Genomic DNA, 11,538 nt, shown 5'->3' with positions numbered 1-11,538 from the left:
CGGGCCCGATAGTATCCCGGCATCAAAAACCTAGGAAGACCCTGCTGCTACATGCAGGGATCAAGAGGGTAGACGACAGCTGGGAGCAGGGAACCGTCCACGAATTATGTATCTTCGTCCGATTTAAATTCCCCCCATTGTCATTCTAATCCCAATTATCATGATGGATGAGCATGGACAGACAGTGATAGTGAGCCAGTCAGCTGATCGGACGACTATTACCCTTCAAGATATCTCCCGCTGCGGTGCATCGCGTTCTGTGCAACCTCCTTCTCACACCGTTCTTCCTGCCCTGCCAATTTCTATGCCGCTGACATTTCTCATTTCTTCCTAGAGGCAAGGTAGCATCGCATTACATACATTCTTTGACTTTCCGAATATCCGATTCTTGGAACTAACAGCCTTTGCATAAGTGCAAGCTTACTTACCCATCTATCAGCGATGATGATGACCTAGGTCATCCTCAGCTGAACTAATTAGTTCATTAACTAGACACTCAACCCAACCCAACCCAACTCAACTAACTAGTTTCTTAAATTCACCCAGACCAGACCAGCCGAGTTGACAATACCCACGGCCGGGACCACCCCCCCTCCCCAGTCCCAAGCCCAGCGCGTGATTTCCAACGGATACTTGCAGCACCCACCGGCCCACGGCCGCCAGTGACAATCGCGCGTAATCTCCACCCCGCGTCTAGTCCGCAAGCCATATTTGAAGCGGAGCTTGCTGATTGGGGCTGGAGAACGCAGGTCGAGGGTTAAGTCCCGCGCTGGTTGTAACGGTCTTGGATTTACCTTTTCCCCCTCTCCTCTCCTCTTTCCTGAGATTACGGCTGTGACGTACCTCTCTCTCTTTCTCTCGATCTGCTCGGCTTTTATGCTGTCTTGGGTGAAGTGGCATGGGCTGCGTGAGCAGGGGTGTAGATGCACTCGAGGCTGAGGAGGGGGAGGAGGGGAGGAGAGGAGAGGAGAGGAGAGAGAGAGCTAGGAACAGGGTCCTACTGCAGGAGGTATATCCAATCAGTGAGGGACGTTTCTCACGATGCGTACGACAGTTCCTTTGAAAACCACACCCCCCTCATCGGTGGTTCAATTCCATATTCTGCCTCGCTGCCCATCGGACATGTGACCAATCCGCAGAACCAGATCATCTCGGCACAATTGCTTGTGAGCTTGATTGGTCCGCTTGAGAGAATTCTCTCCTGTCGTGCTAGCGGCTTCGCTCTGCAGCCGATCTTTGGGTCTCTTTTTTTTATTTTTAGTGCGTGTGGAGTCATCATCATGCTGCTGTTGCGATGCCAGCTAGCGCGGATGCCTGCAGATGAGGCATTCACATGGAGATCCATACAAAAAAGGGGAAGAAAAGAAAAACAAAACAGAGAGGAGAAGAAAAAAAGGTGTCACCTATGCGAGTCGGCAGCTACCGAGCATGGGATCAGGATTTTCGAAATCTTTTTTCAGCCTTGATGCCATTGTTCGTCTTCAGCTTTGGTTTTAGCTCGGGCAGCCAATATGTCGCCTCGAACGCCTGATCATCCTGGCGTTTCCTCCTGGTTTCTTCTTTCTTTTTCTCTTTTGACTTTTGACTTTTGGCTCCACAGTCTATTCCGTACCGGATAGGAAATCGCTCCGTGCGGTCACGGCCGTTGCAGCTGCAGTAGCGTTGATCTTTCGCTATGACAGGATCGTCACTACAAAGCCGGACGGCTACCGTCGTATTCTATACGCGGCTTGAGGAATCCCGAGGGAAGGATTGATGAGTGCTATGAGCCAATCTGGTAGTCATGTCCGAAATCATGCCGTTACTTGCTTTTGCGAAACTCGGTCAGTCTGCCGGTTAATCGACGGTGTCGCAGCGCATGGGTAGTGCGATACCTTTGGGCCTTCAAAAAAGAAAAGAAAAATAGGAAAAAGAAAAAAAAAGAAAAAGAGATGAAAGGAAGGAAAAAGGGCAGGGAAAAAAGGAATGGAAGGAATATGAACCTGGTTGCTTTCGGTCCAAACTGCGAAAAGAGGCTCACACTGATTGATTCCTCGGCCAGTTCGCCTAGAACCCATCTAGAAGTGCCGGTGGTGTGGTACTTATGCCTGGACCTCTACGCTCGTTGGAATGACGCCACGCTCATATTCCGAGCTGCGCGTATCCGTGGCCCGGAACTCTACTGAAGTCTAGGAACGATATGGGTCCAGGTTGGGCGGTCAAAGCTGTATACATCTCTTGATGATCTCGCCGATTGTTCGTGTCTCGAGTCGCACAACTCGCAGTGGCGGCCATGCGGTGGTTAGTTTTTATTTTCCGCCCCCAGCCCTCCTCCCTCATGCTACCATGTCGGTCCCATGCTTCCCGGGTGCCCTGTCACCGAGGACTATGACCGGAATTTGGAAATCCTGTTCTCGCGATATACGCCTTCCCAGGAGGCTGCGCAGCTGAACACCTCGGTCTGATTGACAATGATCGGTGGAGCGTCCGCAGTTGGATGCGGTCTCATGGGCCGACAGGCTTCCTTCCCTCTTGGGGAGGGGAGGGGTGTTAAGTTGGCCTGTACGCCCGCATCGGGCGGGATACGATGCTGCTGACAGCTAGCCTTGACCCGCGGCCAGTATGACATGACTTACCGGCCTCGACCCCTGATGCATGTTGAGGCAAATAGGCTTCTCAATTATTCCAGTAACGATGCACGCCCGCGCCGGACGCACTCGTCATTGGTGCGGCTCCTTGAAAAAAAATCGATTAATGAGGGCGGGGAGGGGTGATTGCCCCCGGCATCGCCCAGTACTGTAAGCGTTGCGTTGCTGTCTTGTCATTGCTTCCGCTGAATCCGATGTAGAAGTGTGAACAATGATTCGGTGTATCGTGGATAGGGATTCGAAGTGGAGTCAAGTTCAAGTCTCGAAGCGTACTCGTACAATCGGCTCGTACAGTTTTATTTATTTCAATCTATTTAATGTTTTTTTTTTCCACCCACGGAATTCACAATTCTGCACCGAGCAGGGACCTACCTGGTTGCCTTCTTTATTTTTACTTTTATGATTCTAATATTCATTTCTGATCTTCCTTGTCTTTTTCCGATGCTTTTCTTTTTCTCTTTCCCTGTCGCTTATCCACTATCCATAATCAGATCGTCTTTCTTATTGTTGTGCCTCGTAACGGGCAAAAGATTGATAAGGAACGGAATGTCTCTCATCAACCATCCTGATCGGACCATGAGTCAAGTTCTGACGTACGGTGTCTCATAAACATTGATACCTTTGTTCTCTATACGGTTTCTCATATCTTACATACACATCACTGAAGAACCTTTGTCTCTTCACCAACCAAACCACAAGCATGTCCTGCTCCATGGCACCTATCCAACTCGACCCAGGCCACACATCTTGCATCGGCGGCCGAACAGTCCTCACATGCCGCCACTGCGCGGGCAACGCACCGAGGTATATATCCACCTCTGCAGCCTTTCCCTTTCCCTTTCCCATAGGAGAAAACCATACTGACGATAAACAACAGAGGCGCCATCTGCAACAGCTGCAGCGGACGAGGCTTCAACATCTTCATCTGCGCGCACTGCAACCCCGCCGGAGCAGCCGCCGCGGCAGTCCGCACCGTGGGAGGACCGTTCCAGACGTCGACCCCCGAGTCGTCGACGCCTACCTCGCCGGCTTCGCTCAGCAGGAGCTCGTCGACGTCTGTGTCGTCGCAGAATGACCTGCGGCAGACGCAGCCTTGGAGGCGGTTTGGGGACGGTGATGATGGGCCTGGTGGGGGGAGGATTGGTGCTAATGCGAATACGCCGAGGGGGTTCTAAACCTTGATTTCCTTCTTTTTTTCTTTCTATTGATGCTGATATTATGGGTTTGTTTTATGACTTTGATGTCTGTTAAGGGTTGATGTGTGATGTGGTGATATGGTCGTTGTTGATGATCGTTCCCGATCTGTCGATCTCCGCTGATCGTTTTTGATGATTTCGATTTCTTATGGCGAATTGCCATCTTCTTTGTCTATATCGTTGTTTTCTGGGGGCTTCTATGGTTTGTTGAGTCACTTCATGTTTTGCTGGACAGCATGGTTCTGTTCTCTTCTTCTTTCTTCTCTCCTTTTTTGTTTGGTCATCGTTATTATATTTCATTCTTTTGTTTCTATCTGGTTTATATTTCATTCTGACAATCGTCGCGAACCAAAGCTGGCGAGGTTTGGACGCAGAAACCCGGCGTTCCTGACTGTCTTTTAGTTTTGAGGGGTATGCATTTGATGCATTTTGATATTCAAATTCAGATTGGGGTGGTTGATCCGCCTCGACTTTCTTTTCAATATTCCAAGTTTGATAATGAGACCAGAGTAAACGGAACTAGAGAGGATGGAGCCGGTTCAGATATCCCAGACCTCTCTATATACTCTAGTTGTCTGTCTGACTCTGCTCTAATATTTGTTTGGTGAGATACCTGGTATCTCTTGCTTTTATTCTTCTGTATTCGTGTTCACTTTCTTAGTTACCTACTTTACTAACCATCAATGTCCACAGAGGTCGACCCGTGCGATTCAATAGACCTAGAAGCGTATCCATATCTACCTACCTACCACAAGTCCCCAGCACAGCAAATACACAACTACACATGAGGTCTCGTCAAACCAGTCCCAAACTCACCACCCTCTCCAACACCCTCCCCCATGATCCTTCCATCATCCCATCAAACAACAGCAGCAACAACCACCACCACACCCTGCATCCCCCCAGTAGGTAACCCAGCACATGGTAAGCAAAAGGCTACCTACCTACAACCAACCTACCTGAAACCGTGTAACAACAAGACAAGTGCCGCGCCGCACCGCACCGCAAAGCAGTGTAGAGACCGTCTTATGCCGAGGCGATTATGCCGAACCCGGCTCTGACATTGCGGTGTGTTTTTGTATCCGCTGTGCTGGTATCGGTGGCAGGATCTTGTGGTTGCATGGTGGGCAGGGGTGGTGGTGGTTATGGTGGTGTGTGGGGGGTCGTTCGGTGATGCCGAGGTGGTTACCTACTACCTACTACCTGGTTTATCTAGTATGTCGATGTAGGACAGGTAGGTGGGTGGGCAGGTGGGTAGATAGTCATTGTTAAAAGGGCCATGATGTAGATTGTGTTACTTTGAGTATCTAGTTGTGGATGTGGATGTGTTACCTACGCTGAAGAATGGTTAGACGTGCATACCTGCGCAGCTTTCTTGTGTCAGTTGTGTGTAGTGATAGGGGCCGTCGGATTGGATGCTGGGGATTGATAGGCTGGTGATGACTGGGTTGTACTACATCGTTTCTGTGTGTTTTATATATAGGTTATTCATTGGAAGAGGTTATTTCTGGTAGTCGGTTGGTGGCAAATGGAGGTGAAAGTATGCTATGCTATGCTAGCCCTAATTGATGGCGGTTGCCGCGCCACGTGCGCTGTATACTATATTAGTGGATGCTTTGATAATTGTTGTACGTCGTGTATATTTGGTTTACTGTGGTCGTATTGTGAAGGGTATTGCTTGATGCGGCATGGCTTCTACTATTCTATCATCTAAGGTATGTGGAAATAGACAGTATCAGAAACACAAGTTAAGCACCTCCCCCCGCTGCGAATCCACCCAATGCGCCTGCTCTCTTTCCTAGTTTCGAGTCCGCGAATGAATTCAGATATGCCTCTGGGGGTATCATATTTTCCAGTGCTGTGCAGGTCAGTTAGTGACTTATTCAATAAAGCCAAAGAACCACCAACAGAGGTGGGTCTGTAAGCCAGAGAAAGCGACAGTAAAAGAATAGAAAGACATACCCTCTCTCCTCGCCTCAGAACTCTCCATCCTTTCATACCAGATCCGCAGCATCCACGTCGCAGCCAGCGCATCCCTCAACGCCCGACTCAAAGGAACAAGAACGTGCAGCCTCCGCTTCTCTCCCCTTCCGCCCGCGCTGCTGCTGCTCTCCTCCAGCGCGACGACCGCCCCGTCACGTCCCACCCAGCGGTACTGCGCGCGCATACCCTTCAACTTGGGTTTCGCGTGGAAGAGCACCTCCCTTTGTGCTGGGTCCTCGTGGAAGAGCGGCTGATCGGCGTAGGTCCGGCCCCGGCTGAGAAGGGCCTTGAACTCTGGTTTCTGCGGGAGATGGAGGGGCGCTTTGGCCGGTGTGAGCTGGATGTTTCCCACGGGTTTCGACGTGGGGAGACAGGTTGCGTAGTAGGCTGGTTGGTGGGTTTTGGTCTTGATGGGTGAGCAGGGCGGGTGCGCGAGGTAGAAGATTTGTGTTTTGGGGACGGTTTCTAAGGTGTCTTTTTGGTCTTTCGCGATGTACTGGGAGATGGGGTCTATTCGGTTGAAGGATACTGAGGAGTTTGAGCTTGAGCTTTGGTTGTTTGAGGTTTGGGTTGGGGTGAGAATGTCTCTGCTTAGTTGGTAGGCGGGTTTATGCTGTTCTTCTTGTCCGTCTGTTTCGGCGGTGATGGATGCGCCGGAGAGGGTGAGGATCGCTGCGGGGAGGGTCTCATTCTCGTCGCTTGGGGTGTAGGGGGGTGGATCCATTGTGAGTTGAGGTTGAAGATGTTGGATTGTAGAGAGGACGTTGGAGACGAGTGGGGTGGTTCTTATATCTGGAATGGATGGATATTGTTGGACTGATGATCCCCATCCGGTTAGGGTTCGTGGTGTCACTTGGCAGTGGCTGTGCGTATAGACGGATCCTTCTTGACGATGGAACTGACTCGAGTGCTGACTCGGTGCATGGTAGATTAAGCTAATGTGATTAGTCTCTCAGATGTCTTACTATTAATACGATATGATTTTGTTTGGTGTTCTGACCATTAATGGTGATCTATCTCTTAGTATGAGGAGGAGCTATGCCGTGGGCATCCTAGATTGACAGTGGATTTGGCCAGATTGATCTACGAATTGCTGTACCAACCAGTCATTCAAGACAATGCATAATATACATGAATGAGGATCTTAATATACCCACTTTTTTATTCCGGAGTATGAAGATTCCCAGTGTTGATGCAGATCCAGATCCAGATATGTGTGGAATAGTCTTGGCGGTGGGGAACTGAGCTCGACTCGACTTACTCCGCGGCATCACCAACTCTCCTCCTTCCATCCTGCCATCTCCTTCTTTCTACCCCTCTCTTCTTCTCCTGTGTTTTTCCTCACTTTCTACACACTCTGTTGATTTAATTTGGGTCATCTTATCTCTCCCCGACATGGCTTCCGATCCCTCCGAGGAAGCCATCTCCGACTTTGTCAACTTCACCAGCACCTCCCGTCAACAGGCCGTCAACTTCTTAAAAGTCCGCTGCACATCCACTCAATCTGTTCCGCCGCTGACCTTGATAATCTTCAGGCCCATGGCTGTGATCCCCAGAGAGCCGTCAATGCATACTTTGAAGATCCCACCGGGCCCCAGATACAGGTAACTTTCGAGAATGCGGGGTCCGGAATCAAGACTGACCTTTCCGCCAGGCCCCCTCCTATCACAACCATCCCGATGTCCCGTGTAAGTTCCTTTCGTCATGATATCGAATAACATTGCTCATTTCTCTGCAGCCTTTCAGATCGAACACTCGGATCCTATCCCACCCTCAACCGCCCCGACCCGCCCGCCGTCCACCGTCAACCTCAACGAGCAAGCCCAGTCCGATTACCAACCGTCAAAACCGGCAACCCCGCAGAATACCCCCGGTGAGGTCACACTGAGCATATCATGACCTCACGCGCAATCAATTAATATCCACAAACAGATCCAAACAAACGCATGACGCTCGCGGAGCAGGAGGAACGGGAACTGCAGCAGGCGGTCGCGATGTCGTTGAACCAGAACCTCGGGCAGCAGGAAACCGGCGTCACGTCCAGTAATCAGAACTTCAACCGCGCAACCCGCGACCATTACGATGAAGGCGAATGGGCCATGACCCTCTTCAATTCCAGCGCCCAGGAGATTATCATCAGTCCCGACCCCACGGATCGCAAGCGCGCCGCGGACGAGCCGGCATTTCTCCGTCCATCGCAAGATGGCCTCCATCTGGGTGGGCTCCTGACCATCTTCCATTCGATTCCACTGGCCCGAGAGGCGCTCCTGTATCGCAATCGTCTGCTTTCCAACTACGGTCATGATCCCCAGTGGTGGAACGGACAGCCGATCAGCCTCCCCAAGATCGTGGCCCTGCAGGATGCGCCCGATGGCGACACCGACTGGGACGATATCATCTACGAGACGCAGCGAGTGGTCGCATTTCTGGACTCGACGACGCGCGCCTTTGGGAGCGTCGATGCGCTGGCCAGTTTGAAGAGCATGTCTATCTACGAACCCGAGTCCAGCACTAGCAAGTTTCTGGAGACCTGGCAAGCTGCCGCTCTTCGCGCCGACCCGGGCAACCAGTTGGCGACGGTGTTCTCATCTACGGCTCACAAGCGGCCCCTGTCGATGTACGACACGCCTGACGAGAAGGACTTCCTGCGGCTGGAGTCGTATACCGAACCCGATCACGACCAGACCCTCTACGACGTCCTGGACCGCACCGTGTGGCAAGATCGACCCGGGGAGGAGCTGGATGACACGTGGCTGGAACATGTGGCCGAGGTCCTCACCATGAAGTTGGAGAGCTCGGACAGTGACAAGCCCGTCTCCGTCAAGATCCCCGCGGTCTTCTACCCGGATCGCTACCTGTCCAGCTGCCGAGAGATTGCCCGCGAGTTCCGCACGCGGCAACTCCAGGTCAAGAAGGATCTCTTCAACCTGGAAACCCTGACTCACCGCCTGTCGGTCACCAATTCCATCGTTCACCGAGGGATGACCACCAAGGAAACGCTGGAGAAGGCTGCAGCGGCGGCGACGATGTTCCTCCCCAAGAGCATGGCCGGCCAGGCCAGTCCGATGACGCCTGAGGCCGCCCAAGCGGATGCCCAACGTCTGGCTAATGACCTCCGATCCGTCTCCGAGAAGGTTGAACACAAGCTCAAAGGTATGCCCACATATCTACTAGTCGACGGTCGATACTGATCAGATAGAACTCGAGTCGAGAAAGCAGAGCGCCCTTGAGGCTCTTCGAGGCTATACGAAAACCCTCACCGAGCCTACATCCTCTTCGTCCGAACCACCCCACCACAAGTACACGTTGCGTGGTGTGTGCACGGAGCCACACATCACCTACGTTTTGCGGCCGCGGACGGACACCGAGGCGACGGATGACCCGACGCACGAGTGGCAGTGGTGGCGGATCAGCTTTTCCACCGAGGACGCCAAAGCCCGCCAAGCCGAGATGGGCGAGGGATGCCACGGGGCCTCGAGGAACACTGACGTGATCGGATATACCGCCCGCAAGGTGCGGGAAATCGAGGTGCTCCGGGCAGCGCGCGAAGAGTCCAAGAACGTTCTCCTGGTGTATGCGAACTGTAATGCGGTGAACTTTCAGGGCGGGCCGGCTCCACCCCAGCTTCAGGTAAGTTTTGCACACGATTGGCGCGAAACTAGCTAATATCTGTAGCAATTCGTCGATGCGGACAATCGGGCGTTTGAAGCCGAATTCTCGGACCAGCCCGTAGGCACGGGTGAGCCGACCGCGATAACCACTGATGATCAGCTCGGTCGGGAAGACGAGAAGCATCAGACATCATCAGCGGTTCCTACTGCGGAGAATATCCAGAAAGTGAATGTCTTCGACTACCAGGTGCAGTCATTCGAGGACGATCAGTCGGGACAGGAGATGCAGGAACGAGGACGACCCTTGTTGAGCGGGAGTCATCCGGGAGACAGCAAGATGGGAGATAGCCAGACGTGGAAGAGCCCGAACACATGAACTGGTTCCGGATACATCACTAGTTTAATTATCAGTAAAATATCCTCTTCAATGACACTCTCAATTCCCCTGGTGTATCCTCGGTAGAGTCAGAAACCAAGTGAACGGACTACACGTTATCAAGTGGTCCGTGTGTATGTCCTGTTTGCACCGCACCTCTCTCCGACTCCGACCAAACCACCACCACCCCCTACACCACAACATACACAATTCTCACTTCCACCCCCTCATTTCCACTAATAAATAATTACAATGACAATCGAAGACGACGCCGTCGCAGGCGCCACGCTCGAACTCCTCGAGGCCCGCCTCCACCGCCTAACCTACCTCCTCACCGGCGACGCAACCTGGTCCGGCATTCCCACGCCGCCGCCCAAGCCGGCCTCGCTGGACGAGACTGTCTCGCGGAGACTGCAGCAGCTCGAGCGGGATCTTAGTAAACTTAGTAGGGAGGTTCCTGCTGTGCGGGATATGATTCAATTACGTATGTCCTCCCCTCACCCTCCCCTCCATTTTATCAAAAGCAGTACCAGTAGCGGTACCCCCAAGAGAAACAAACAGAAGCTAAGAAGAGAATGATAGACGACACCTTCCCCGACCTAATCCGCCCAACACCCCCCCGCACGACCCCCGAAACACTCACCACGCAAAACCTCGCCTCAATCGTCCTCGCCTACGTCTCCGCCTTCCCCGAAACCGCCTCGCGACTCTCCTCGCTCAACGACCTGCCCGTCCCCGACGCGGAGGCCTCGGCAGCGCTGGTCGCGCTACAGGGTCGGCTCGATGCGCTGGCGCAGATCCAGGAGGACCAGGCGGGTGAGGTGGCGGAGTTGAGGGTGCGGTCGGCGAGGGCGCTGCAGCGGTGGTATGAGGTGGGGGTTGTTGGGAGCGGGGAGTGTTGGGCGGAGTGGGAGGGAAGATTGGGGGATGTGGAGAGGGAGGTTAGGAGGGTGGAGGTTTTGAGGGGGAGGAGGGAGAGGGAGGTCTAACTTTATCCCCCCTGATTTGGATATGAATTGGTTTGGTTTGGTTTGGCTTGATTTTGGGAGAGAGGGGAGGGGAGGGTGGTGGGACGGTGCTTGTTTATGATACCTCTTTTGCTATATTATTTTTTATTAGATTTGTTATCGGTGTTGGAAGACATATACTTCACCCCGTCTGGCGTCAGACTTGTTTGTTTGTTTGTTTGTTTATTTATCTGTTTATTTTCTATATTTACCACGCCTCTTGTACTCCGTACATGTAGGTGTATCAATGCAAATACCAGAAAGGACCGATATCTGACTGATGTAAGTAACTATGAGACTCGTTTCATGCCAACTGCAGTATCAACATGACCTTGCAGAGAACATTCCTCTAATTTCACTGCAGGGTAAGCAAAGTATGGAGTAACTAAGTACTCTGTAATTAACAGTGGTTGAGAACCAGTGGTTCCGCGTTCCGGCCCTTGCATGTACTTGGTTCATTTAATTTGCGAATATATACATGGGTATATCATGGGTATCAATAATGCAGTGTTATAGTGTGATACCTCGGGGTAGTCCAGAGTTGGGCCTCGAGTGGTAGAGAGTTCACCAAGCATTATAGGGCTAGAGGGTTAACCCATGTCTAGTTGTGTCTGGGTTATGCATGGGGTGGGATTGGGGTGGTAGTGTATAACTCTCTTATATTAAGGTGCCTGTAGTGTATAATTATGGGTATTCGGGTATTCCCGGCCATTATATATTCTTTTCTTAATCAAATAT

The 11,538-nt window shown here is 52.0% G+C and overlaps 5 protein-coding genes across 5 annotated transcripts; 4 read left to right on the top strand and 1 right to left on the bottom strand.

Moving 5' to 3' along the window:
• Window positions 1-53: 53 nt before the first annotated feature.
• Window positions 54-652, top strand: P168DRAFT_288227 (uncharacterized protein). The gene has a single exon (XM_024836742.1). It carries the CDS (start codon window positions 161-163, stop codon window positions 332-334), a length of 174 nt encoding a protein of 57 aa, XP_024694870.1. The 5' UTR covers window positions 54-160; the 3' UTR covers window positions 335-652.
• Window positions 653-3,327: 2,675 nt separating this feature from the next.
• Window positions 3,328-3,802, top strand: P168DRAFT_325160 (uncharacterized protein; the record flags this gene model as incomplete). Its single annotated transcript, XM_024840962.1, has 2 exons — window positions 3,328-3,431; window positions 3,505-3,802. The coding sequence occupies 2 exons, from the start codon at window positions 3,328-3,330 to the stop codon at window positions 3,800-3,802; spliced, it is 402 nt and encodes a 133-aa protein (XP_024694869.1).
• A 1,713-nt stretch (window positions 3,803-5,515) lies between these two features.
• P168DRAFT_288223 (uncharacterized protein) lies at window positions 5,516-6,559 on the bottom strand. Its single transcript, XM_024836741.1, has 2 exons — window positions 5,786-6,559; window positions 5,516-5,681 (listed from the first exon to the last, which is right to left on the bottom strand). The coding sequence occupies exons 1-2, from the start codon at window positions 6,528-6,530 to the stop codon at window positions 5,572-5,574; spliced, it is 855 nt and encodes a 284-aa protein (XP_024694868.1). The 5' UTR covers window positions 6,531-6,559; the 3' UTR covers window positions 5,516-5,571.
• A 562-nt stretch (window positions 6,560-7,121) lies between these two features.
• On the top strand, window positions 7,122-9,863 carry P168DRAFT_248972 (uncharacterized protein). The gene is made up of 7 exons (XM_024834148.1): window positions 7,122-7,288; window positions 7,342-7,410; window positions 7,461-7,494; window positions 7,545-7,679; window positions 7,739-8,959; window positions 9,006-9,436; window positions 9,482-9,863. The coding sequence occupies exons 1-7, from the start codon at window positions 7,202-7,204 to the stop codon at window positions 9,791-9,793; spliced, it is 2,289 nt and encodes a 762-aa protein (XP_024694867.1). The 5' UTR covers window positions 7,122-7,201; the 3' UTR covers window positions 9,794-9,863.
• Window positions 9,864-10,196: 333 nt separating this feature from the next.
• P168DRAFT_288221 (putative nuclear distribution protein RO10) lies at window positions 10,197-10,820 on the top strand. The gene has a single exon (XM_024836740.1). The coding sequence runs from the start codon at window positions 10,369-10,371 to the stop codon at window positions 10,780-10,782; it is 414 nt and encodes a 137-aa protein (XP_024694866.1). The 5' UTR covers window positions 10,197-10,368; the 3' UTR covers window positions 10,783-10,820.
• The last annotated feature ends 718 nt before the right edge of the window (window positions 10,821-11,538 follow it).

This window comes from Aspergillus campestris (genome assembly GCF_002847485.1).
Source record: "Aspergillus campestris IBT 28561 chromosome Unknown P168scaffold_3, whole genome shotgun sequence".
Lineage (NCBI taxonomy): Eukaryota > Fungi > Ascomycota > Eurotiomycetes > Eurotiales > Aspergillaceae > Aspergillus > Aspergillus campestris.
The sequence above is the reverse complement of the archived record's forward strand: the minus strand, read 5'-3'. Positions and strand labels throughout refer to the sequence as shown.

What these genes read in the sequence shown, in the direction of transcription:
- P168DRAFT_288227 (XM_024836742.1), top strand. Translation starts at nt 161, where the DNA reads ATGATGGATGAGCATGGACAGACAGTGATAGTGAGCCAGTCAGCTGAT.
- P168DRAFT_288223 (XM_024836741.1), bottom strand. Translation starts at nt 6,530, where the DNA reads ATGGATCCACCCCCCTACACCCCAAGCGACGAGAATGAGACCCTCCCC. An exon ending in TTCTGAGGCGAGGAGAGAGG is followed by an intron (nt 5,682 to 5,785) that starts GTATGTCTTTCT and finishes TGACCTGCACAG; the next exon opens with CACTGGAAAATATGATACCC.
- P168DRAFT_248972 (XM_024834148.1), top strand. Translation starts at nt 7,202, where the DNA reads ATGGCTTCCGATCCCTCCGAGGAAGCCATCTCCGACTTTGTCAACTTC. An exon ending in CAACCATCCCGATGTCCCGT is followed by an intron (nt 7,495 to 7,544) that starts GTAAGTTCCTTT and finishes ATTTCTCTGCAG; the next exon opens with CCTTTCAGATCGAACACTCG. An exon ending in CGGCTCCACCCCAGCTTCAG is followed by an intron (nt 9,437 to 9,481) that starts GTAAGTTTTGCA and finishes TAATATCTGTAG; the next exon opens with CAATTCGTCGATGCGGACAA.
- P168DRAFT_288221 (XM_024836740.1), top strand. Translation starts at nt 10,369, where the DNA reads ATGATAGACGACACCTTCCCCGACCTAATCCGCCCAACACCCCCCCGC.